The 26,634-nt window shown below is 54.0% G+C and overlaps 1 protein-coding gene across 3 annotated transcripts; it reads right to left on the reverse strand.

Annotated features, from left to right (window-relative positions):
- Positions 1–649: 649 nt before the first annotated feature.
- Positions 650–23,493, reverse strand: NR4A1 (nuclear receptor subfamily 4 group A member 1). 3 transcript variants are annotated; one of them, XM_053555809.1, is made up of 8 exons: positions 23,253–23,493; positions 18,941–19,062; positions 4,916–5,793; positions 4,006–4,135; positions 3,543–3,694; positions 2,957–3,159; positions 2,688–2,866; positions 650–1,469 (listed from the first exon to the last, which is right to left on the reverse strand). In XM_053555809.1, exons 3-8 carry the CDS (start codon positions 5,789–5,791, stop codon positions 1,213–1,215), a joined length of 1,797 nt encoding a protein of 598 aa, XP_053411784.1. In that variant the 5' UTR covers positions 5,792–5,793; positions 18,941–19,062; positions 23,253–23,493; the 3' UTR covers positions 650–1,212. The 3 variants fall into 3 exon arrangements, with proteins under 3 accessions (XP_053411784.1, XP_053411785.1, XP_053411782.1); XM_053555810.1 differs by lacking the exons at positions 18,941–19,062; positions 23,253–23,493 and adding an exon at positions 16,941–17,688; XM_053555807.1 differs by lacking the exons at positions 18,941–19,062; positions 23,253–23,493 and adding an exon at positions 8,566–10,715.
- Between the last annotated feature and the right edge of the window lie 3,141 nt (positions 23,494–26,634).

Below are 26,634 nucleotides of genomic sequence, written 5' to 3' on the forward strand. Positions count from 1 at the left end.
ATTTTAAGCCAGCTGACTAAAGAACTGATGGCCAGGGCAGGGTGGGGGTTAGAGAACCTATGTGGGGGCACAGGTAGGACCTCAATACAATCTTCTTACCAAGAAGGCATGTACTGCCAGCTCCCTGGATCCTGTTCCTGGGATTGCAAGGGTGCGGGGGGAGAAGGTTGAGAATGAGGATGGGAAAAACTTTAACTGAATACCAACGGCCGCTACCATTTTGGGCTTACTTCCACCCACTATCCGCACACACACTCCTCTAATCCTAAAAGCTCTGTGAAGCTGGGTCTAGTCCTTTTCCTGTTTTACAGATGTGGAAACCAAGAATCAGAGAATAATTTGTCCAGGTTGGAAACTACAAGCAACCCTAAGACCTGCGGCCAGGTCTATTGCGGTGCTATAATCCCCAGGCTAGTCGCTTCCAGTGAAGGCGCTATCAACCAGCCAGGCCAGTTTATCAGAGGCTCCCCCCATGTTTACAAACAGTAACCCAGGAAGCAGTTGTCATTCTTATCCATACAAGTGAGTACACTGAGGCCCGTTAGCTCAGGTAACATCCAGGATTGATCCAGAGCCACACCATCCCCCATGTAATTGTGGGGGGAGGGGGTAAGGGGGAGGGTGTCAGAGAGAGACTGGATCTCAATTTCAGCTACATGTCTATTTTTTATTCAATATATTAAATATATTAATCAGAAAAGTCACATACTATAAATCCAGGAAAATACACAAATATAAATGTCAGAATCTGTCATTTGTCTTCCTCCTAGAGTGACAGTTTATGTACATGTGGAAGGAGGGCAGGAAGAGAGAGCCAGCAGGAGGAGGCTGGAGAGGCTTGCCCAGGCTGGTAGGGCCCATTCCTGACTCCTGACTCCCCACTCCCACTTCAACCTCTTCCTTCCCGTATTTACAGCAGCATCCAGCTTATTTACAGCATAGCAGTGTGTGTTAAAAACGGTTTACTTACAAAAAACATGAAGGCCAGGGCTGGGCTGGAAGGTAAGACAAAGAGTGGGGTCACCCCCAGGAATGCACCGCCTCCCCTGGGGCTTGAGCTCCCTGCTAACCTCCTGGAACAGTTGAGAAGGTGGGCTGGTCTGCGGCTCAGGCCTAGGCTTGGGGTGCTCTGGGGGCCCGTGGGCTAAAGGCACATGGGGTGGCGAATTAGAGAAGCACACACGAGTGTGCTCTCGTGTTCCCAGGCTGGGGTCAGAAGGGCAGTGTGTCCATAAAAATCTTGTCAATGATGGGTGGAGGGGGCACCAGGTCCTCCAGCTTGAGGTAGAAGATGCGCTGCAGGCCCTGGGTGCACAAGGTCCGCAGCTCAGGCAGTTTGCCCAGCAGGCGAGACAGGCAGCCAGCCGGCTGGGGCTCGCCGGCCATGGCGGATACGTGCTCCTTTAGGCAGCTGGCAATGCGGTTCTGCAGCTCCTCCACCCTCCTGGGTTCCTGCAGCCCGTGCCGGTCTGCAAGAAGGACACAAGATTACCCACACACCCCAAAGACCTGGCCTCCACTGGAGCCTGTAAAACCACTGCCACTGACCACACCTCACGCTCCTCTGGCCCTCACTAAAGCACCAGCCATTGCTCATCATGAGTCTGAGAAGGCGGCAACACTTGCAGCACCGCATTCCAAGTGAGAAACTGAGGCCCAAGGTCATGAACAAAAAGTAAAACCCTAACCCAGGCTAGGCCTACAGTTTTTCATCTAAACTGTCCTGAGAAGCCCTGGAGTGGAGTCCTGAGCAGTGTTTTCAGGGCTGCCTCCAAGGAGAGCCAGCTTCAGAACTCACCACTCCCTCTGCACCCAGAGCACTTCTGACTGTGTTTTAGATGGTTGGTTTAAGTGAAAAATGCGTAGGGGCAGATTCTGGTGCTTTTAAAAAAAAAGAGATCCAAAACCCTGTACACTCAACACCAAAGTGTGTTCTTTTTTTTTTTTTTTTGAGACAGAGTCCCATGGCATCACAGTTCACAGCAACCTCAAACTCTTGGGCTTAAGCGATTCTCTTGCCTCAGCCTCCCCAGTAGCTGGGAGTATAGGCACCTGCCACAATGCCCAGCTATTTTTTGTTGCAATTGTCATTGTTGGTTTAGCTGGACCGGGCTGGGTTCACACCCGCCAACTTCAGTGTATGTGACTGGCGCCATAACCACTATGCTACAGGTGCCGAACCCTAAGTGTATTCTATATAACTCTATTACACAAAGTCCCAAACAGGCACAGCTCATTTGTGCTGGCAGAAGTCAGAGTAGTGGTTACCTCTGAGAGGACAGGGCCTATAAGGGGTCACAAGGAAAGGTGCTGGGGGGCATTAACAGCATGACAAATGTGCTGGTTATGCAAATGTGGCTTATGAAAATTTATCATTTGTGTACTTTTCTGTATGTAATGTAATTGACAGGGAAGTTTTAAAAACAAACCAAAACCCTAGGCCACATATATGTCTCTCTCTCAGGAGTCTGAGGTCATTCAGAGGCTGGCTTGGGCCTTAGAGTCAGATGCAGCAGAGCCCCTCTCCAATTCCTGTCATCTCCATTTTATAGGTAGGTATGAGGATGGGGCAGTGCAGGGGCCCAGGAAGTGCCAGCCCACCCAACGCCCTGGGACAGTGCCTGCCTGAGAACCAGTCAACTCCCTGACACCTACCCCTTGGAGCCAGCATGGTGCTAGCCACTTACCAGTAATGAGAACAAGAGCAGACAGGCAGGAAAAGGCAGGGACATCGACAGCCAAGCTGTGCAGGGACCTCGAGAAGGCCAGGATGCTATCTATCCAGTCGCCAAAGCCACGGGCACACTGTAGCCGGTGGAGCACCAGGCCTGAGCAGAAGATGAGCTTCCCCTCGCCCGGCTTGGACCTGATGGGCAGGGAAACAAGGGAAGTGGTCAGGGTGGCTCAAGGGTAGGGACAGCAGGAGAAAAGGCCAGGCACACAGCAGGAAGCTCACCGGTAGGCCAGGCGGAGGATAAAGAGCTCCAGGAAGGCTGATTCCAACAGAAGCTCCTGGTCACTGGGTGACAGCTCTGCAAAGCCAGGGATCTTCTCGGCCCACTTGCGGATAACCTCCAGGGAACTGGAGAGCAGGTCATAGAACTGCTGCACATCCCCAGCATCCTCCTTCCCAAAGCGGGGCAGCACCAGCTCCTGGAACTAAGAGGGTGGCCCAGTGGGGTCAGCATCTCAGACAGGGCCCTACAGCACTGCCACAGATGGCTGTGTCCAATGCTTGGAGGCCACATCCTGGGACTGAAAGTGTACCAGGGAGTCAGCCAATGCGCTGACTCGCCCTGACTCACACACAGATTAACCCAGGGCTGCAGGTGCCAGAAGGAACACATTTCTCTAACTGGCCACCTGCCTGGACGGTGGGGGTGGGGTGCATCTTCCCATCTTGTCAGCCCAGATGGAGCTCCTCTTTTTCAAGAGGAGAGTGGCTTTTCAAACTGGAGAGTGGCTTTTTCTAACATGCATAAAAGCACTGTGTGTGCTTACAAGGCTTTCCAGGAGCAGCAGAGGGGGCCGGGGGTGCTCACCTTGGAGTAGTCCAGTTTGGCAGTGCTGGGCCCAGAGTCCAGGTGCGCCCGGACCAGGGAGGTGAGGAGATTGGCAGGGGAGGCATCCGGGGGCTGCTTGGGTTTTGAAGGTAGTCGGCCCCGCCGCCCCTTCAAGCTGTCTGTTCGGACAACTGCAGAGAAATGGGCAGGGGTGAGGAGGGAAGGAAGTGACCCAAGGAAGTACCTCTCAGCCCAAGCTATGCACACCACCAGTGAGATGAACCCGGCCCCCAAGTCCCCATAGTCCCTGAAACCCGGGTACCCTACAGGGACCTCACAACCCAGGCAGGTAGAAGCTGCCTCCCACTCTCAGACCCAGGGGTCTGGAGGCAGGGTGGGGAAGAAAGGTCCAGACATGCTCCAGGGCAGAAGCCTGGGGACTCTGCCTGCCCACCAGGCCCAGGCCCACCTCTGCCCCCCGGGTCCCATTCCAGCCACACACCTTCTTTTACCATGCCCACAGCCAAGCACTTCTGGAAGCGGCAGAACTGGCAGCGGTTCCGCCGCCTCTTGTCCACAGGGCAGTCCTTGTTAGCCAGGCAGATGTACTTGGCGTTTTTCTGTACTGTGCGCTGAGTGGGGGGGGCAACACGGAACAGGCTGTCAGAGGGGTGGGGGGGAGCCCAGGGGAGGGGACCGTTCAGATCCTGCTGCCTTTGCAGACAAAAGTGCTCTCTGTTCACAGCTATTTTTCTAACATTTGGGGTGGCAGGGGAGGGAGACATGGGAGGGAGTGTGAGGGGAAGAGAAAAGTCTTAGAGATACTGGGGAAGGTTTCTGCCTCAGGAGGACCCCAGGACACAGATTAGGGGCTAGCGGCCCACCAGCAGTCCATGCACCTGCACTTTCTAACGTGCTTATGTCCACTGCCCCTTCCCTGGGGCAGACAGGAGAGGGCCGAGGGGCTGGGGGTGGGAACAGGAAGCTAAGCAGGCACCCAGCACTGGGACAAACACACAGCCTGTTCCCAAGTCCACCCCCAGCCCTCAAGAACCAAACCCTCTGCTCAGATCCTTTCATCTCATGCCAGGAACATGAGAGCCTGGGGTGCCCCTTCCCACAGGACCTTGAGTTGGGGGAGGAGGGGCAGAGTCTGGCTGCTAGAGCTTCCCTCCTGGGCACTCCTGCAGCCCATATCTCACCCCTTCCTCAAGCTCCCTATAGACCTCACAGGCCCCAGCATGTCTTGTTAAATAATAAGTTTTAGCCCCTGCATCTAAAGGTCCCTAGGAATGTGGCCTACCCGACAGGACATCCCCCTTCTGTAGGACACAACCAGCCAGGAGAACCCTAGGGAGGCTCCCACAGACCCCAACAGATAACAAAAAGCCCCGTCCAGGGTGGCACAATACCTTGAAGAAGCCCTTGCAGCCTTCACAGGTGCGGACACCATAATGCTGGCACGAAGCGCTGTCTCCACACACAGCACAGCGGCCCTCGCTTCCACCTGGGGCCCCACTCCGGGCCTTGGCTGAGGTCATAGGCGCATCCAGTATCCCTGAGCCATCAAGGTGTGGGGACATGGGTGACAGGCCTGGGAAAGCTGTGGGCATGGAATAGCTCTCTCCCTCCACCAGCTGGTGGGCCGCCTGGGAGGGAAACAACTTCAGGGAGCTCTGGGCCAGGCTGGGGCTGGGACCAGTAGGGGGACTGAAGGAGAAGAAGGCCGGAGGCTGCGGGGGCCCAGAAGCCTTGGGCAGCTGCTCTGTCCATGCTCGCAGGCCTTCATAAGTCTGGTTGGGTGAGAAGTGGCCAAATGAGCCATCCCAGGGAGAGAGCTGGGGAGGCTGGAAGCTGGGCGTGGATGGCGACGGGGCTGAGCAGGGGCTGCCATAGTAGTCAGAGCCACTGGAGGACAGGGTCTCATCTAAGGGACCGCTCAGGGGACCGGGGTAGCAGCCGTACACCTGGAAGTCCTCAAACTTGAAGGAGGCAGAGGCGGGGGAAGTGGCTGAGGATGAGGATGTAGAGGAAGCTGAGGAGGAGGTCGAGGAGCATGGCTGGGCTGTTCCTGGCAGCTGATAAAGGAAAGTGTCAAACTCTCCTGTGTAGCCATCCATGAAGGTGCTGAAGCTGGGCAGGGTAGTGGGGACAGTAGGGGCCACCTCAGGGCTGGCCAGGTCCATGGCGGGCTTGCTGAACTCAGGAGTCAGGGGATCACTTGCCAGATGGTCACGGGGTCCTGGGCTTGGTGCTGGCGTCCCATACTGGGCCTGGATACAGGGCATTTCTGGAAGGAAATTCCAGGAAGGAGAGGGGAAGGGTCAGTAAGAAGAGTTTGAATCTGGTCTCAAAGCATATAGGACCCAGAGCAGCCAGGTAGAGGGAATCCCAGCCCAGAGTTGGGACACTGAAGCATCAAGGCCATGCTCACCACAGAACCCAAGAATCCCGACCCCTGGCCGGAATACCATCCCAACCTACGTGCCACAAAACCCCTGGGCAGTGGCCAGCAAGAGTGGGCTCAGTCAGAAGGCCAGCCACACCCCAGTTGGCCTGGGAACCCTAGGGAAGGCATCCAGCCAGCATTTCTCTGCTGGAACAGGGGGAAGCTGTGTTCCTCCAGCCCCCTTCCCCTCCCCCACTGGGGAAGGCGTGGGTGGGGGCTGGGAGAAGGGTAGGTAGGAGAGGCAGCCCAGCAAAGCCTCAGCCTCACTCCAAGGAGCAGACATGTTATTTCTCCAACCAGGCACCTCCTGGGAATATTCCCAGCACACCCCAGCCTCTGGAAAACCTTCTTCTCCTACCCCCACAGTGCCTGGGAAGGAGAGATCCTGCACATGGAAGAGGAACCTGGAATGAAGGCCCAGCTGTTTAAGAAACTGGCCTAAGCAGCAATGCAGCCACCCCCAGCCCGTCCCCATTCCTTGCCCCCACCTTGCACGCTGGGCAAGAGGAGCAGATCCCATGCACACCCCTGTCCTGCCATTGGGACTGGGAACGAACTCTGTCCTGTCTGGGAAGCTCCCAGAAGCAAAGAGGAAAGGAACCAAGGCTTCCTCATGGGTAACCTGTCTCCAGACCTTTAAAGGCCATTTGCTGGAGGGAGGTATTGGGTGGAGAGAGGAGAACACAGTTCTCTGGACTTTCAGGAGAATGAACAGTCCCTCAGAGGAATGTCTCTACTGCTCCCTGTAATTTTTATAGGAGAACTCTCAGAGTGCAGCAGAAGACTTAGGAAGTAAGGCCTGGGAACCATAGGGAAGGCATCCAGCCCCCTGTTCCATGCAGGAAGGAGGAGCCAGCTGGTAGCTGGTGAAGACATCTTGCCCCTGTCCAGATTCCTCCACTAAAGCTCTGTCTGTGCCCTGAAGAACCCAGAGGCTCAGGCAAAGGGAGTTACACACCCCTAATCCTCATAAGGAATAGAGATAGCATCATTCAGGGGAGATCCCCAAATTCACAGAATAACGAAGAGGCAGTTCCATGTCTGAGGTCTGCATAACTGGCTTCACCAGTCAGGAAGGAAAGCTCAGTAAGAAATCAAGGTGGAATAGAGAGAAGCACACAGGGTGTAGAGCAGTGGGTGCAAAGGCTGTCTGTCACCACCTTCTGGCCAAAAGCCCAGCAAGTCCTCTCTTCCTAGTCTCTGAAGTGGGCACCTCCATCCCTGAACTGACAAGACAAGCGACCCAGACAACAGAGCCCCTTGAAGCTCAGATCCCATCCACAGACATACAGCACTTGCCAGAGGTAAGGGTGGCCACATCTGCTTGCACTAGGACAGCCTGCGCAGGGATGGGTTGAGGGTGGAGGAGGAAAAGACGGCAGCCACACAGAACTGGGCATTCATTCCAGCCGTATTCAAATCCTGTTTCTCCACTTGGACGTCCCACATCCGGATCAACCCCCCCCTCACTCTGCCCCTCCCCTCTTCATGCAGGTACTTAACAGAAAATATGGACCTGTATCTAGCCTCACGGAGGGGGGCAGTCCCACAAGGAGAAGGAAGAGGCGGGGCTGAAGAAGGGAGTGGGGGAGAATCCGGCTTCAGGCAGGTCCTGGCAACAATGTGGTTTGCACCTGTTCTGCTAAACAAGCCTCAGGCTGCACCCTACCTATAAGATCCGACAGAGCCTATAGAGGAAGGGGCACAAACTGATCGGCAGGTGGAGCTGGAATGGGTAGGGGTGTATCCTCCAGGTAGCTCTACCCAAGACTACAACATTAGCAACTACTATCCTGGATCCCCAAGGACAGGGGTTTCCATTTTTCTCCTCTCCTCTTTCCTCCTCTCTCTCTCTCTCTCTCTCTCACTCACACACACACACACACACACACACACACACACACAAAACACGGGATCCAAGTCCCAGTTAAAACAATCCTCCCTGAGCCTCTGGAGCCCCTGCCCTGACCAGAAGCAGCCTCCTTTATTCCAGCACACAGCAAGCAGCCCTCTGCGGATCACCCACCAACTGAGCCATTTCCTTCAGTAATCCAGAGGCCTCCTTATTTAGTTCAGGCAGAAAGTTCAAGGCGGGGAGACCCTGCAAACTAAGCTAAGTGAAGTGTTAAGAAAACAACTGGGGCAAGGTGAGGGGGCTGACAGGCTGGAAAGACAGAGACTCAGGATTGGAAATCCAATCCTGGTTGGAATCGGATGGATCCCAGCAGCGCCAAAGTTCTGCTATCTTTTCCTCCGCTATACTGAGACCCCCAACGACACTCAAGTCCAGAGCACCTGTGCTCACTTGGGCACTCTGCGAGACTGAACTAAAGCCAGCTGCCTGCTGGACAAGTCCCCAACTCCTGGCGCCAACCCCAACCCCCGGCAGCTTCCACCTTGCCGACACTCTCCCACCCCCGTTCCCCCAGTAGATTCCAGTCTGATCTGGATCCTCATCCACCAACCGCTACCCCTCAACGCCAGAGCTGTACTCTACGACCCATCCTCCCGCACGCCGGCTCTACAACATCCTTTCTGCCCGCGCGGCGCGTAGAGCCACCTCCTTCGTGCACCACCCCTACAAAAGATGCACGTCTCCCGAGAGGCACCTACCCGGCCGGCTCCTGCTCCCCCGGCCTGGGACCAGCGCCCCGAGTCGCAGCCTGGTCCCTTGTGTGCTCCAGCAGCTCCGCCAGCTCACTCCCCCAACTTTCGCAGCCTCCGCCACTGGGGCTCCCCGGCGAGCCGGACCCTCCTCTTAAGCGCTCCGTGACGCACGGGGAGGGGCGGGGGCGCCACTGACGCACGCGGCCCGGCGAGCTTTGGCCATACAAGGGCGCGGGGGGCGGTGCGGTTCCGGCGGGAGGCGGCCAGGGGGAGGCGCGGGGAAGGGGAGCCCGAGGGGGCGGGGCGAGGAGGGGGCGGGGCAAGGAGGGGGGCCTGGAATGTCTGCGCGCGTGACGCACGCGGGGTTCCATTGACGCAGGGAGCGCGGATTGTTTGATCTATAAATAGACTCCTCGCGCCCGCCGCGCAGCCTAAAAATAGCAGCTCCCGGACTGGCTAGGCTACCCCCTCACCACCTGGGTCGCAGTCGGGGACCCCCAAGTCCTAAATTAACGGGCTGGAGGGCCGGAGCCAGAGAAGAGGGCGCTCTAGAGCTGCGGCCGCAGGTCTTCCCCGGACGAGGATTTCCTCACCCTCCGGCTGCTCCAGGGAGCCGACCGTGCCGGTCCCTCCAGCTCCCTCGGTACCCGGCCCCGCCTTTGCAACCTCCTAAGTCCTCCCACGAGGCCTGGGGTTCGCCCCTGCCGCTGCGGGGCGGCCTGAGCTGGCCGAGGGCTGGGGCGGGCACCTTAGGGACACACCCTAGGGAGCTGGTGCTCATGAGTCTGCTCAAGGTGCAGCTTAGGCACTTGACTCGTCGCCCCTAGCAGGGTCTCAGCTGAGAGCTTGCCCCAGAGACAGTGAGAGGCCCCGCTTAGTCTCCCCTGGCAATCTCCGCTGCAAAGTACCTTCCCGAGGGTAGGGGTTTGCCGTGCCCAAGCTCAGCCAATGGGCCCTGCTTCACATGCTAAATTGGGTTTCTCACCAGTCTCTCCCCAGCCTCGTACATGGTGAGTGCACCCTAGTTGGGAAATCACCGAATTTCAGAACCGGGTGGAGCCTGAGAAATATTTTCAAACTTGTGCCAACTCTTCCCCATTTTATAAATAAACAGGCTCAGAGAAATAATGGCACTTGCTCAAGGTCTCACAGCAAGGTGGTGGCACACTGGGGTGGAACCCAGGGCCACAGACTGCATTTCTAGGGTATCTTTTCATGACCTCCCACCATTCTTTTCCCCCTGCCCACCATCAGAGAGCACTTGCCCTCCTACCCCGCCTCCAGGGCCCCTGGAGAGAGCAGCTGTGACCAGTTATCACCTGCACAATGGAGCTGGAAACAGCTTGCCTGGGCTGTATCATCAGCACAGACTAGGTTGCAGCCACTCGGATCCTTCCTTGGTCTGGCTGTCACCTCGCCACCTCCATCTACCAGAAGCTGGGGAGCCCTCGTGGGCAAGAGAGAAGGAAGAAGGGCTAATACCCATATTGAGAAGAAGAAGAGAGCCCCGAGTGCCCCCTCGCCCATTCCCCTTCTTCCATTTAAGTCAGCATCCACGAGAGTTCTTCCTCACTGTGCCTACACCCACCAACCCTGCTCTCACCTCTTCTGCTCACCCCTTAGCACTTCTCTCCGCTCTGAGGCACGGCCTGCTCCTTACTCCCACTCTGGCCACCATCACAGGATTCCTACACCTTGGTCTCCAGCCCCCTGCTTCTGCACAAAGGTCCATATCAAACTTCATCTGTTCCAGATAGAGCTTGTCATCTCTGCACCCCTGCCTGCCACCTCATCTCTTCTCATGTCCCATTTGCAACTTTTCATTTTTTCCTGAAATTCTTTTTTATGGAACACCTCTTGGACACTTTTGGCCCCCTTCCTACTGCCAGTCACAGCCCTTACTGTTTCCAGCAGACCAACTGGATATGCTCTTGACCTCTCCTCCTCACCCACTGCTTTTTAGAAAACTACCCCTTAACTAGTCTGTGTCCTCTTTCTAAATTCTCACAGTCCACCATGGATGGAGCAGTGTTCATATACAGTTGATCCTTGAACAATACTGGTTTGAACTGCAAGGGTCCACTTTTAAGTGGATTGTTTTTAACCAAACACATGGGTAGGATGCGAAGTCTGTGGATATGGAGGGCCAACTTTTCCTGTATATGCAGGTTCCATGGGGCCAACTGCAGGACTTGAATATGTGCAGATTTTGGTATTTGCAGGAGTCCTGGAACCATTCCCCTTCACATTCAGAGGAACAACCGTAATACCAATCTCAGTCAATAATCTGGTCAGAACCTGCCAGAGCTCTTCACCCCAGTATACAATCTCAATGTGAATGAGCCTACAGAGAGCTCTGGGTTGTCCCAAACCATCTTCCAAAGACCATCAAGGCCAGCAGGCAGAGAAGCAGGTGCAGGATGGTACCAATTGGACCCCTCCAGGAACCCCACCGGATCTCAGCCAAAGTTGTGTTTTTCTTTCTCTTGGAATTTTGCATAGGATTTCACTTGGATTTGGGGGACTGCAGAAAATGCAGAAAATGATTCTACAGCTAAAAAAGGGTTTGAAAACACTAATAGGATTCAAGTCCTCCCATTTTGCAGATTAGAACCAAAGGTTTGCAAGGGTTCCAAGAGGAACTGCACCTTGCCTAGGAGCAACACAGCAAGTCTGTGCTGGGTAGAACTGGCCCAGGCCGTGTCATGTGTCATCCGTCTTGCCTGGGGATGCCTCTCTCCACCCCATAGGGTCCTCCTCAGAAAATAAAACCAACTTAATATATGGCAAAAGATGACCAGCCAAGTCGATGCTCCTTCCACCAACCACCAAGAATAGGTGCACCATGTGTGGCTTAACCAGTCTGTGCTCAAAACCAGACTTACCTCAGCTCTTTGAGAATTGAGCCAGCCTAGAGCCCTGGCACTCTCCTCTGCTTCCTACTACTTGACACTTGTAAAAAGTAGCACAGACCGGGCAGTGCCTGTGGCTCAAAGGAGTAGAATGCTGGCCCCATATACTGGAGGTGGTGGGTTCAAACCTGGCCGTGGCCAAAAACTGCAAAAAAAAAAATGGCTCAGACCATCCTATGGGGGCCTACCCATCAGCCCCAGCCAGGAAATGCAAATGTGGTAAGGAGCCATCCAGGTCCCTGGTCTGTATGGACCTTCTTAGCATCTAGCCTCCAGATCTGGGCCTCAGCCCGGGCCTCACCTCCCAGTAGTGAAGGCTGCAGTCCCACTGCCCTGAAACCAGGAGGGTGAGGAACTGTAGCTGCCACCTGGCCGTGCATGTGGAGGTCTGAAAATATCACACTCTGAAGATCAGGAAATAAGGAGAAAAAGGCAAAGTTGCTCTGTGGGACACTCATTTGCGTACCCATGTGGAGCACCTAGCCCCAGGCAGAGCGGAGAGAGTAAAGGGGCTTGACAATCCCAGGCTTCAAAAGCCCTCTAGAGATGGTGGCCTGGAGCTCTGCAGGAGCAGAGTCCAGATAAGGTAGGACTCTGGAGAAAGGCGTGACTGATGAAGACTGTGGGAGGCTAGAGCAAAAGCTGGTCTCAGACAAGACAGCTCCTTGGGGAGGGGGAGGTGGGAAGGAACAGGTAATAATGGGAAAGGCATCTAAAACTAGAGACAAGGACCTGAAGGTAAGGCCAGGCTGTGATAACGCAGGAAGGGCAGGGTGAGAGGATGTCATGCTGGAGATGAGACAGCTCCACTGAGGCCCCCATGCCCAGCTTCCTACTGCCCTGCATAAGGACTTTGAACTAAACCTCATCACCCACTTTTGCATATACTGTTTGACCCACTGGGCACATTTCTTCTCATCCTCTCTTCTAGTCGATTCCTGCTCATCCTCTAAGACGTGAGCTCATATGCCACCTAACTCTTGATAATAAGCACTTTCTCACTGGGGGTGGGTCAGACCTTGGCCCCGGCACTTCACATGGATTCTCTGATTTAACACTCTCCCTAGGCTGGGTACGGTGGCTCACCCCTGTAATCTAAACACTCTGGGAGACTGAGAGGGGTAGATTGCTTGACCTCAGGAGTTCAAGACCAGCCTGAGCAAGAGTGGGGACCCTGTCTCTAAAAAAAAAAAAAAAAAAAAAAGCGTGGCATTGTAGCAGGTACCTGCAGTCCTAGCTACTCGGGAGGCTAAGGTAAGAGGATCACTGGAACACAAGAGTTTGAGATTGCTGTACACTATGACACCGCGACGTTCTACCAGGCACAACAAAGTGAGACTCTGTCTCAAAAACAAACAGAAATACCACTCTCCCCTACCCTTCTGGTTTGGAATTACAATCTGCATTTTATAAACAAGGAAACAGAGGTTCAGAGGCAGCACTCTAAGTTCCCCTAATTAAGGTCCCCTAACTCCCTGTTCTGTGCTACACTAACTGCCCTGACTCTGAACTCCCAAGGCTGTGGCTTCTGGCCCATCAGCCTTGATTCCTGCAAGTACACCCCAAAACCACAAAAATTGAAAATAAAGGTGTCTTGAGGGGGTCTTTGGTGGGACTGGGAGCATTCTCATTCTCCATCTGATGATAGTCATGCAAGTGTGCTCACCCTGGAAGTCATCGGATTATACTCTTAAGATTATACACCTATAGGGGGCGGCGCCTGTGGCTCAGAGAGCAGGGCACCGGCCCCATATACCCAGGGTGGCGGGTTCAAACCCAGCCCCGGACAAACTGCAACCAAAAAATAGCCAGACGTTGTGGCAGGTGCCTCTAGTCCCAACTACTCAGGAGGCTGAGGCAAAAGAATCGCCTAAGCCCAGGAGTTGGAGGTTGCTGTGAGCTGTGTGACGCCACAGCACTCTACCAAGGGCAATAAAGCGAAACTCTGTCTCTACAAAAAAAAAAAAAAAAAAAAAGATTATACACCTATGATTTGCACACTTTTCTGTATATATGTTATGCTTTGCCCCAAAAAAAGTTTATTTAAAAAATAGCCATGCCTAAATGGGAAAGAGATATGTACTCCAGTGGGTGCGCATGCAGCTAGGATTTACAGAGAATAAATTCATTCAGTTGAAAGAGTATGAGTACAGTTAGGAGAGGCTGCAGTATCTGATATTAGCAAGAGGTCCTCATACTGCAACACAATATGTTTTATTGTTTTTTTCTTTTTTAGAGACAGAGTCTCATATTTTACTGCCCTCAGTAGAGTGCTGTGGCATCACAGCTCACAGCAACCTCCAGTTCTTGGGCTTAGGTGATTCTCTTGCCTCAGCCTCCCAAGTAGCTGGGACTACAGGCGTCCGCCTCAATGCTTGGCTATTTTTCTGTTGCAGTTTGGCCGGGGCTGGGTTTGAACCCACCACCCTCGGTACATGGGGCCGGCACCCTCCCCACTGAGCCATAGGCACCGCCCGACAACACAATGTTTTCTGAATGTACTGTTCGCCAGGCCCTTATCCCTCCTCATCAAACCTTGTGAGGCCCAAGGACTTATCATGTGCGGTGACCCACCCCTTCCCCAACAGCATGAGAACACGATGAGGGCATGGGCACTGTCTCCCACATCTTGGAAGGAGGACCCTTTGTACATCCTCAAGTAGCCCAGGGCAGGCCCAAAATGGGCAGTCAATGTCCACCATCATCCCTCAGTCAAGATGGTGAGTGTGGAGTTGGGTAATAGGAAACAGAGGAAGTGGAATTACACAGCCCCTTTCCCACGCTGCCCCCCCCCACACACCATGGGCTGGGCCTAAGCAGAGGGCAGGAACTTGCCCTACTTTCACTGAGACCATCCCCGCCCACAAGGCTTCCACACCCTTCCCCTGGGGTGGGTAGAGGTGTGAGCTCTGCCTTCCAGCTGGGAAGTGGCCCAGGGAGCTTCCCCTCCTGAACCCCAGAGCCTTTCGCCAACCCTAACCTGGTCACTTCCTCTTCCTGCCCTGACAGTGGGCAGGGGGATTTGTGCTATGGGCAGGGAAGCACTGCCCACTGTGCCCGGAGCTTCCCAGGACAGCTCTGGGACTCAGAGGTGAAGGGTCAGGTCCAGGTTTCTGGCTCTGATCTCCTGGCCCTTTCCTAGCCCTGAGATATGACCACATGTAACATTACCTCCCCGAAAACAGGCTTCCAAGGACACAGGCAGGTAGCCATGCCCCTCTTCTCTCCCCTAACTCCTCAGCAGGGGCAAAAGGTGGAAGAGCTATCAGGGCATCTTTAACCAGGAGCCAGCAAGCCTGATATGTGGCCTAGTCCCTTGCCCTCTGTAAAACTGTTCACTCATCTGCCCAATGCATACGAAGTCACAAGTCCTGGTGCCAGAAGAATCAAATTCACAATGAAGGGAAAGGCTCAACATTGAAACTCAGCACCGGTACCCAGACTCTAGGGGCCTACAGCGGGATCCTGGGGCTGGGGGTAGGGCAGCAGGCAGGGATGGCAGACACCAGGGTCCTCAGCTAGACTAGGGAGCCAATAGTCCTCCTTCTCCAAGAACTAGAAATAAACAGTAACCCCATCTGTACCTCTCCCCGCTCCAGGGGTGAGTGAGAGGAATAAGCATATGCCCAGAAATGTGGCTCTTTCCAAAGCCAGGAAAGTCCCCTGTCTATGTGTGCACCAAGTGCTCAATTAATACTCTGGAGAAAGCTATTAATTAAGGAGGTCATACTGTGGTCACAGATGCCATCTTTAGTCCAGTGATTTCTCTACACCCATCCGCCTCTCAGACCAGAAGAAATTACAGTATTAAGGAATAAGATCTGATTCCAGGCCAGGTGCAGTGGCTCATGCCTGTAATCCTAACACTTTAGGAGGCTGAGGTGGGAGGATAATTTGAGGCCAGGAGTCTGAGACCAACCTGAGCAATATAGCAAGACCCCTGTCTCTACAAAAAAAAAAAAAACAATTAGCCAGGCTAGTTATCATCTTTTTTTTTTTTTTTTTTTTTTTTGAGACAGAGTCTTAAGCTGTGGCCCTGGGTAGAGTGCCATGGCTTCACAGCTCACAGCAACCTCAAACTCTTGGGCTTAAGCGATTCTCTTGCCTCAGCCTCCAGGCGCCCATCACAATGCCCCACTGTTTTTTGTTGTTGTTGCCATTGTTGTTTTAGTTGGCCCTGGCTGGGTTCAAACCCGCCAGCCTCAGTGTATGTGGCCAGTGCCCTACCCACTGAGTACAGGCACCGCCAGCCAGGCTAATTATAAATGGTGTATGCCTATAGTCTCAGCTACTTGAGAGGCTGAGGCAGGAGGATTGATTGAACCCAGAAGTTTGAGGGTGCAGAGAACTATGATGGTGCCACTACACTACAGCCTGAGCAACAGAGTGGGAGAGACCCTATCTCAAAAAAAAAAAAAAAAAATCACTTCTTCAGGAAGAACAGCCAGACAGGGCTGGAAAACACAGACAAGGTGATGGAGTTCTCTGGGAAAGGTCAGCCCACACCTCAAATCTCTCTCCGGCCCCCCTTGGTCTGTTGAGCTCCTGGCCAGCTCCTCTCTCCTCCCACCCTGGACGGTCTCACCACCTTGCAGAACACTAACACCCACCAAATTCCCCCCTGCCCCTGTCCCTGCCCAAGGTCTCCACCCAGCTACCACAAGCCAAATTTCAAATTCCAAAATAAAAACGTCTGATAACAAGCCCCAGCCGGAAAGACTGATGCACTTTCCTATTGTTATGGTATTTTTAGCACAGGCTCTGGATTCATTTAGAGACTCACGTTCAGAAAGGGAAAAAAATTTTTTTGAGAACTGGGAAGGAGAGCACAAGAGCCTCCCACATAAGGAGCTGCCACTTATTCCATGCCGGGCCAAAGCCCCTGGCCCAGATCCTGGGAGCGTGTTTGTGGCAAGCTCGCTGGCAGACTTGCCAGACCTCACTCCAGTCCTGCTCCTTAGGCACCAAAAACAGCTAGGAGGCCTGGCACAGAGAGCAGGCAAAGGACTGAGGGCTCAGCAGGACACCAAAGCTCTGGCAAGCCACCTAGTCCCAACCAGTGAAGGGGTTAGAGACCCCATTCAGAGGCCAATCCTTAGGGACCCTGATGGACACCAAAGTCACTGCTTACTGCAGCATCCCTCTCCTGCCTGAACAGACCAGTGCCTCATCCAGGCCAGCCTGACTGGACAGGAAGATCAAGAGCCTATAGGAAACCTCTGAGGAAGGACTGAGACGGCATCACCTGTCTGTTTCTGCCTCTGCAGCTCTCAATCACAGTATTCCCAAGTTCAACTCCCATCACCCACTGTAGTCAGGCTATACTCTCATTCCTCAGGATGGTCAGCCACACTTGCTTCCTCCTTTCCCCCTCCTCCTTGAGGTCATACGGTGTGGTATGATGGTCACAGTAGGGAAAAATCCAAACAGCCCAGTCCCGTGCCTCCGTGTCCTCACCCCAAAACTCACCAGCTTCCGCCTCACAATCTGCTTTGACCCTCAGGGATCCTGTACAACCTCATGAAGGGAGAACCCCAGGGTTGGTCAGGGGCTCTTCCTGGCGGTTTCAGGGAGCCCTGTGGGGTACGACGTGATGGACTCGTCAGCCTATCCTTGAGGCTGAGGCTGTGCACCAGCTGAGCAGGCTCCGGATATTGAGCTGCCTCCAAGGCAGCGTGTCCTCCTCTGTTTATATAGCAGAAACCAGAGCTGGCCTCTGGGGATGGGGGAAGCTGCTTCAGGCCTTCTTGGCTGGTCCTGACTTTGGCCCAGGTCAGCAAGAACCCAAAATAGTCAGCTGACGGGAGCCCCGGCATGAGCGTGACCCTGGGCCCATGCCCAGGCCTGGCAGACAGGTGCCCACGTCACAAGACCAGCAGCCCTAGCACTCATGGGGCTCGGCTGGCAGGCCCTCAGGGTGGCCTTGGCAGTGTATCTGGCATAGGAGTTCCACCCAATCACCACCATCACCCAGACAACGGGATAAACATGAGGAATTCTGCCCACCATGGCTGCTCTGTACACAGAGGGAAAGCTGGGGCACACAGAAGCTGGGACTGGGCTGCAGGTAGTGGTAAAGGCTGAGCAAAGGGAAGGACACCTGGCCACAGCTGTCATCTTCACTCACGTGCTTCCCAAGTCCAGATTTCCGGCTGACTAGAGAACACCTGCTTCGCCCACTTACAGTAATTCCTCTCCCTGTCCCCAGCCTAAGGCTGGTGGCACAGAGCCAGCAGGAGGCCAGGTGCACACACAGCCCAATCCCCAGAACAGGAGGCCCTGCTTCCAAGAGCTTCCCCTTCCATGTAGGCATGGAATGGAAACTCGTCCTTCCTGTCCCAGTCCTCTAGGACTCTCTGAGCCCTGAGCACTAACCCTACATGAGCCCAGAGTGGAGACACTGAGCCAGGTCCTGTTTCCTCCGGGATCTCTCAAGGCCTGAGGGGGCTGTTGCTCAGAGATGGCCTGCTGTTGTGGTGAAGGAGGAAGGGAATCACACGGCCCCTCTCCGTGTGCCAGTATGAGCTCTCCCTCCTCAGGCATGGTAACCAGGACTACAGTGTCCTTAGCCCCATCCCAATATGACAGGTGCCCTGGGGAAGGCCAGACAGAAACGCCATTCCTACCCTCTACCCCGCACCACAGATCCACTTGTGCCTTTTCTAGACGCACCCTCAGACAAGGAAGGCATGTCCTCCACCCTGAGACCAGGCTTCTGGGCTGGTCAGAGCCCAGGAGACCTGGATCCTAGGCTCGTTGCAGGATCCTTGAAAAGTCACTTCTCCCCTCTGTAGCTCCATTTCCTCATTGTAAGAGGTGGAGATATGCTAGATGACCAACAGTCCCTGTGGTCACAAGTCAGGTTCCATCTCAAGGATGTTAGATGGACAATGGAAGTCTGTCTCTGTCTTTCCATTCATAGAGGGCTCCCCGCCATACCACAGACCCCATAGAACCTACAGCCTTGTCATGATGAGGAGGGATGGCCACCACCCTTTCAGAGAGGGAGGGCTGGCCCAAGCCTTCCCTTTGTGCACTCTGCTATGCAGTGTTTACATCTGGACCCAGGCCAGCTGCCCCTTGCCATGTCTGTCCCACTATATTCCTTGCCCAGCCCCCCAGTGACCTTACACCATGTCACCGGCTTCCTGGAACCAGGCACATGCTGCCTTGGGAACAATTGTCATCTTCTTTCCCCCCACTAGCCCTTGTCATCCGGGCCCAGAGACCTCTAGCTCATCCTGCTCAAAAAATGAGGCTTCCCCCATACCCCCCTCCACATTACTCCCACCTCTGAAGAAATCAGATCTTCCCATGCTGAGCAGAACTGTGCCTGCCACCTCTGCAGGGCTTCCCCCTCCATCCCCCAAACCACATCCGCTTCATGCAGCTCCACACCCACATCTGTCCCAAACCCCACCTGTTCAGAGGCCTCAGGGGTGTTCAAAGGACGACAGCAAAGCACTTACCTCTCTGGATGGGCCAACAGGCCTTGGTCAGCACTCACACTACCCCTCAGCGTTCAGGGCCCGGCAGAAGAAGCCAGGATACCAGGGAGGGGCAGGAACTGGCCTCTGTCCATGGTGGAGGCCTACAGAGGGAGAGTCAGTGTGAGAGAAACCAGCCAGCAGAGACATTCCCTGGAGTCAGTACAGCCAGGAAACACAGCAGGAGCAGGGCCTAGGCCTCAAGAGGGGGACAAGCCAGTCCAGGGACCTCTCTAGGCTGGGAGTCTGAGCCTGGGGCCCATGCCTCAGGCAATCAGCTCTGAGGGTGGTGGGTGTGGTCAGGAGCTGCAGGCAGCATCTGGGCATCCCAGAGCCCCAGAGACAAATACCAGCCCCTGGCCCCTCTGCTTCATTCCCCTCCCAGCTCTCAGCCCTTGATGTACACAAAAGAGCATTTTGCAGGCAGAGAAAAGGGAGCTACTGTGAGCACAGAGCAGAACATCCCTCTCTTGTTAAGGGGCTCCTGCTCAGCCCCTGAAGTCTTTCTCAGAGGCCCTGAAAGGGCAGGGGCTCCATGCCCTGTCTCAGGCAGTCCAGCCTTCTAACAAGAGCACAGGGGACTCTCAGAAATCTCTGTGGTGAACTCCAGTCCCTAAATGGGAAGGCCCAACTTAAGAATAGAGCAGTCAGGAGCTCGAACTGTCTGGGTTCACATCCTGGCTCCCTCAATTATCACCTTGAGCAAATAACATAATCTCGTTGTGTCTCACATTCCTTGTCTGTACAAATGATGTAATCTCTAAACTTAACAATTACAGGGGGCCAGGTATGGTGGCTCACGCCTGTAGTCCCAGGTACTTAGAAGGCTGAGGCAGGAGGAACGCTTGAGACCAGGAGTTCAAGGTTACAGTGAGCTATGATAACACCACTGCACTTCAGTCTGGGGAACAACAAAGTCAGACCCTGTCTCAAACGAGAAAAAGAAAGAAAGAAAGAAAAAAATAAAACAAAACAATCATCGGGTTATCATCAGGCTTAAAACGATTTAAAGTATAAAGGACTTAGAATAGTGCTGGATATACCTACCTGCTACCGACCCATTATTAGGAGAAATTATATGAGGACACACAAAAGCTAACCCCAAACTGTCCTTGCTCATCTAAACCACTTCTGGGCACCAAGCCTCTCCTGGATGGAAGCCAATTGTGTGTCCACTCCACCCTCAGCCTCTTCAGCTCTCCCTGCCCCACTGGGGCCAATGCCACCTTCAGCCAGGGCACCCGGACCCACATCTCCCCTTCTCTTTTCCCACCTCATCCAGTGCTCTTCTCTCAACTGCACTCAGAGGGAGGGCAGGACCAGCCAAGCCTTGGCCCTCACTGTTTACTGGACTGCCTCGTGCTGAGATGAGGTCTGGGAAAGAAGCGGATGTTTCCATGTTGGGAGCTGGGGGCAAGAAGCAGGGCCCGAGAGGGTGGGCAATGGGCAGCCTCACCTTCTCATCCTCTCGACCTCTGCTCCAGAGAAAGACCAATAGGAGCTCCTCTGACCCATGGTACCCAGATTCTCTCAGCACCTCTCATGTTCCTGTGGCTATCACGGGGAGCAGGAAGTGAAGGCCACAGGAGAAAAGGAGGGAAGAAGGGCAGATTGGAACATCTGGAGCACTTCCAACTCCAAAAGGAAAGCAAAACGACCTGCCCCAGCCCACAGACTACACCTGCTTCTTGGAATGACAGTGCCATCCTCTCAAGTCCCGGAAATGGGTCTATAGGTACACCCAGCCTTCCCTTTTCTCCCTACCAGCCCACAGATGAGGAGGAAGAGAAGAGAGGGCCAAATTCTACCTGCCACAGTCAGGCCAACCTGAGTACCCAGACCTCCCCATCTGTGTCTGGCTCCGGCATGGTGCCACAAAATGATCCCTAACATCTTAGAATAAGGATACGATACCCTCTCTTGTCCCAGATCAAAATTACCCCCTCAACAGTCACACTACAAGCACTTACTAAAGACCCTCCAGGGGCTGGGCAGTGTCCCATGAACAGGGAGAGCAAAGAATGAGCCCACCAAGGTCCCAAGGCCGCAGGAGCTCTCATGGTGGGAAAATGGCCCACAATCAGCTACTACAGTCAGCACAGCACAGAGGGCAAACTGAGGGCTAAGTAGACTTGGAGGAGGAGAAAGTGGTCCCCCACTTTCCCCAATGGGATGGAGCATCAGGCCAGACAACAAGACCCTGCTCCTGTTCCCCTCCTCACCTCACTCCCCCACTCATAGTGCTCCAGCCTCACAGGCCTTCATTCCCCACTCACAGCCTTTGCACTGGCTGTTCCTCTACCTGGAACGTCACTGCCCTACCTCTGGATGGCTGGCTCCTCCTCAGCAATCAGATTGTGATTCCAATGTCATTTCCTCAAACAACCTGCACCCGCACACCACATTAGCTCATGTTAATCCTCTCCATAGGCCTAATGCTACTCACGTGTTCACTTGTTTATCACCTGTCTACCCAACTAGAACATGTCTGTCTCAATCCCTTCAGTCTTCAGTCTCCAACCCTGCTCAGCACAAGCAGGTGCTCAGTAACTGTGTGTAGAATGTGGGGCAGGGGGACCCACACATGCCTGCATTGGGGCTGGGCTGAGAGGAGGGTCAGCTAGGTGGAGAGAGCATTCCAGCTGAGGGACTATCCCTTCCATTTGGGGGCACTGAAGAGTCAGAGGTTTTTCCTTACGGTGATTCACAATCCTGACTCCAGCTGTCCCCTTCATTGGCCCACCAGAAACCTCCTTCTATTCCTTCCTATCAAGTATTGAGTCTTCTTGTAACCAAACTTCTTGCAACAGGACATGGCTGACAGACTCTCTGCAACCCTGGTGGCTTCCTGGACACAAACTCTACATTGGCCAATGTCTCCACCAAGAAATGGGCATGTTACTATTATTAGCAATACCAACAGCAGCTAATATTTGTTGAACATGTGCTAGATACAATACTAATCATTTTACATGCATTTTCTCATCTCAGCCTCACAATGCTATGAGAAGTAATTATTATTATGCATATTTTACCAATGAGGAAACTAAGGCCCAGAAATGTTAAGCAATCTGTCCAAGGTCACACAGCTAGGAATTGGCAAAGCTGGGATCAGAACCCAGGGAGCTCAACCAGAGAGCCCAGGACCAGGCATCCTCCCCAAACCTCCTTGGAACTATGTAGTGGATAGAGGCCTCCGATTGCACAGAGGAGTCTGACTGCCCCCACCCAGGGAGCAAGGTGAGAAGCTGGTGGTCTGGATTGCTGGGTGTTTGAGCCAGTCACAGGGTCTAACTCTGGAGCTGATCTTCACTGCAGCACAGGCCTTGGTATTTATCATCAGTCATGTTCATCTTGTTAGTCTTGGCCCATCCTTCTGCACTGTTGTCTTCTTTTAGAATCTTGATTGTATCATTTTGTACACTTGTCATTCCTCTCAGTGCTGGATCACTACAAAGGGTCAGCTGGCTTTCCTTTCCAGTCTTCGTCCAAGTAGCTGATCTAAATGTTCACTTAGACTAATGTCTAGGATCAACCCTTGTAGCCACCACTACAAGGGGCCCAAGGCCAGGCCACAGCAGCTCCTAATCCATCAACACTTCGGGTGTAACTGTTGTGAACGTACCTACCTCCTTGCAGCCTGCGTTTTCTCAGCGTACTAGCCCCAAACCCAAATTAATGATTGTCTCTGAACCACCTCTGCAGCCTTTCGCTGGTCCCCCACGTCACCTATCCAAAATGGAGACGTAAAAAGGAGATGTCCCAATGTCAAGAACTATGCCCTCCGCTCTCCCCCGAAGACAAGGCCACTATCAAGACAGAAGACGCTGCGGCTGCAAACACGCCTGGGAGACCAGGACTCGAGTCCGAATCCCAGCTCCACGCTGAGACCCTCTTCAGCTTCGGTTTATCGACTCAGTTCCATGAAGGGGATGCGTCGCGCAATGCCTAACCCTTCCGGCTGAGTCTCCTGGCAGCTGAGCCTAAGGAGGTCCTGGAACCTGTTCCTCACAGCCGGCGGGGAAATGGAAGGAATTTCTCTGGCCTGGCCACCTCCAGCGCCCCTCGCGGGCCAAACCCCACCCTTGGCGGGCTGGGGAGAGACAGCGTTGGCCGTCGCACTCGGGGGCTGACTCGCAGCCAGCGGGTTCCGCTGGAAATCCAGTCCCTCCCCCAGCTCCCCAGTTTCCAAGCAGGATTCCCGCGTGGCCCCACGCCCGTCCCAAGGGATCCACTGCGACTCCCCGGCCTCTCCGGGGGACCCCCTCACGCCCTCCCCCGACAGCCCCCTCACCTGGCCCGGCCGGCTCGGCTCGCCTCTCCACCCACGCTTTCCGGGGCCCCGCACCAGCCGGCCCGGAGCCGCTCCACGCAGCAGGGGCGCCCATGCCGGGAGGCCAGGGGTCACGGGCGCCGCGCGGGGGGCCAACCAATCCCGCCGCCGCCGCCACCTCGCTATCCTGCAGCCGCGCCGCCACGGCTCGGCGCCCCCCGACCCCGGGAACCCCCAGGCCCGCGGTTCCGGCCGCGGCCGCGCCCCCCGCCCCCGCGGCCGCCCGCGCGCCGTCGCGGCCCGGGCGCGCCTCCCCCGGCGGGCGGGCGGGGTCCGTGACGCGCGCCCATTGACGTCTCCGGAATCCCGGCGGCGGCGGCCGACGCAGCCTCATCAATGGGGCTAAAAATAGCGGCGCCGGGAATAGCCGGGAGCGCCCCGCCCCGCGTCCCCCCTCCCAACGCCCGGCGCACCCGCTGCGCACCCTGTTACATAACCCGCCCCGCTGCGGCCAGGCAGGAGGAGCTAGTTTTCAGGTGAGAGTTCCGAGGCCTCGCTAACACCTCCCGGAGGCAGCAAACCAGAACTCCGTTATAAATTTACCCGGGGCTTCCCCTGAGCAAGAAGTGGAAAGAGTGAGGCCCGGAGAGGCTCGACGCCGGGCCCAAAGTCACACAGCGATTATGCCGCTAATGAGGACAGAGTCCCGGGCCTCTGAGCCTGTGGTCACCGTGCTTCTCCGCCTCCTTCAGCATTGCTTGGCCTGCATGCCACCCTAAAGGCAAGGGATCCAGGTAGCAGAGCAAGCCAGCTTCCACACAAGAAGGCAGTTTACAGAGAAAGAGAACTTCTCTAGAGGGTGAAATTTCTCCTGAAGAGAAGCACTCCCAGAGCCAGGGGTGCAGGCAGAGGCAAAGTCCAGGTGATGGATTCACTGATCTGGCTGCTCCCATACTACTGTGTGACCTAGGACAAGTCACTTAACCTCTCTGAGGCTCCGTTTCCTCACCTACAAAATGAGGATGGTAATACCATCCACCTTTTCTGGCGATCAGGGCAATGGAACAGCTGTGAAGGTGCCTTGTACATAGTAGTCACTCAGAGTTAGTGCTCTTCCTTGCTTTCTCCTAGGATTCTGACTCCAAAGGAGTGCCCAGTGCAGGAAATACTTAGAGGCTCACCACAGAGACCAGGAAGCCCCGGGAGGCCCACCATCCTCTGACCAGACTCTCTAAGCACAGGCCTCCCCAATGAGACCTTTCCTGGGACTAGGGGTACTTGGAAAATTTCTCCTTCCCATGTGACTGGAGCCCTCTTTGGAAATGAGAGAACCATCTTGTCCTGAGCAAATCCTGCTCCCCCAAAGGCTGCCCACTCAGGAGTGACTGGTCAGGAAGCCACTATTCAGTAAGGCCAGGCCAAGGTTGGAGCAATGGAGCTGGAGTCTGGCTGGGTGGGGTTGGGGGCTATCATATCTGTTCCTGCCCTCCCAGACAAGGCCAGTGGGGAACACCATTAGGCAGGATCCAGTCCTGTGCCCTGCTGCACCAGTCACTAGTGTCTACTTAGTTTTGGAGCCACCTTAAATTTTGAGCATGCTATACAATCCCCAGCACCCAGGCCAGGCCCCACGCAGCAAAGAATCTCCTGCATTCAAAATTCTCCAAAAGAGTCCCCACACCCCCACTGAGCCCTCATTCCAGGGGCCAAATTCCTCTCCCCACTCCCCTGCCCACCCTCAGAAATCCTTTTCTGGACCTATCCTAAATTTCTGGTGCAACTAAGAACTGCCTTTCTCTCCTTCTTCATAATGATCCCAACCTCCTTTTTTCCCTCAAAATCACCTTCTCAGAACTTGCACATTTCTCTCCCAGATTCAAGTATTAGGTCAATTTACAGATAAAGAAACTGAGGCTTCAAAAATGGCAGGGTGTGGGGTTGAGGGTAAGGGACCAGCTTTTCTTCTCTTTCCCCACTACCTCCCTCCTCTCTACCCCAGCAGCTCCTTTCGAATGGGCTTCTTAAAGAAGCAACTACCCCACCTCCTCTTTTTCTTTCTTGTTCCATAAGTCTAACTTTTGAAATACATTTTAAAATATTTGCCTGTGTAGGAGAAATACATTTATTTAGACAGGAAGGGAAAAAAAGGCTCAGTTACCAGTTTTTCCATGAAGGCTTCCAGCCCACAGAGGTCTCTCCTTTCCATAAATACTTTTAGCACAACTTGTCTTTATATTATACACTCTCCTGTTTAGAATCAAATAAAATATATATTTAAATGTATTATTCTAAAACACACACACTTTGGGTGGCTTGTGGGGGCAGCAGGACATGGTGGGAGAAACACGGCCTCAAGAGGCCTGGGTTTGATGGTGGTTGTAGGGAGGAGAGGACTGTGGAGGTGCCTTTTACACAGCAGGCACTCAGAGGTAGTTTTCCTCCTTGCTTTCCTCTAGGAGTCTGACTTCTCCAATCCACAAAAGATTCCAACTCTTACCAGCTGTGTGACTTCAGAAAAGTTATTTGCCCTCTCTGGGCTTAATTTCTTCATTTGAAACATGAAGACGATAATATACCTACCACATTGAAAGTGCAGTGGGCTGGGTGCAGTGGCTTATGCCTGTAATCATAACACTCACAGATGGAGACAGGAGGATCCCTTGAGCCCAGGAGTCAGAGACCCACCTTTACTAAACTTATACAAAAAAAAATTATACAAAGAAAAATTACTAAAATTATACAAAAAAAAAACACTAGCCAAGTGTGTGGCACACACCTGAAGTCCCAGCTACTTATGAAGCTGAGGCAAAAGGATTGCTTGAGCCCAGGAGTTTGAGGTTGCTGTGAGCTAGACTCACCCCATGGCCCTCTGCCCTGGGCAACAAAGTGAAATGTATATACAGGGTGGACACAAAGTTCGTGTGCAATTTACTATGTTAAAACATTTTAAATTACACACAAACTTTTTGTCCACTCTGTACACCTAATTTTTTTTTTTTTCAGTTTTTGGCCGGGGCTGGGTTTGAACCCACCACCTCCGGCATATGGGGCCGGCGCCCTACCCCTTTGAGCCACAGGCGCCACCGTACACCTAATTTTTTTTAAAGGGTTTATTTTTATTTTTTGAGACACAGTCTCTCTTTGTTGCCCCAACCTAGAATGCCATAGTGTGATGGCTCACATAGTGTGCTGCTCACAGCAACCTCAAACTCCTGGGCTCAGGGGATCTTCTTGCCTCAGCCTCCTGAGTAACTGGAACTACAGGCACAAACCCTGCCTGTTGTTTAGAGATGGGCGTTGCTCTTGCTCAGGCTGGTCTCAAATTCCTGAGCTCAAGTAATCCACCTACCTCAGCCTCCCAGAGTGAAAAAAATTTTTTAAAAAGAGTGCATCTGGCACAGCA

This window comes from Nycticebus coucang, chromosome 12 (genome assembly GCF_027406575.1).
Source record: "Nycticebus coucang isolate mNycCou1 chromosome 12, mNycCou1.pri, whole genome shotgun sequence".
NCBI lineage: Eukaryota > Metazoa > Chordata > Mammalia > Primates > Lorisidae > Nycticebus > Nycticebus coucang.

Coding starts and splice junctions, on each gene's coding strand:
- NR4A1 (XM_053555809.1), bottom strand. CDS start 5,791: ATGCCCTGTATCCAGGCCCAGTATGGGACGCCAGCACCAAGCCCAGGA. Junction 4,136..4,915: donor GCTGCAAGGGCTTCTTCAAG/GTATTGTGCCAC, acceptor CCCCCCACTCAG/CGCACAGTACAGAAAAACGC. Junction 2,867..2,956: donor ATCCTCCGCCTGGCCTACCG/GTGAGCTTCCTG, acceptor CCTGCCCATCAG/GTCCAAGCCGGGCGAGGGGA.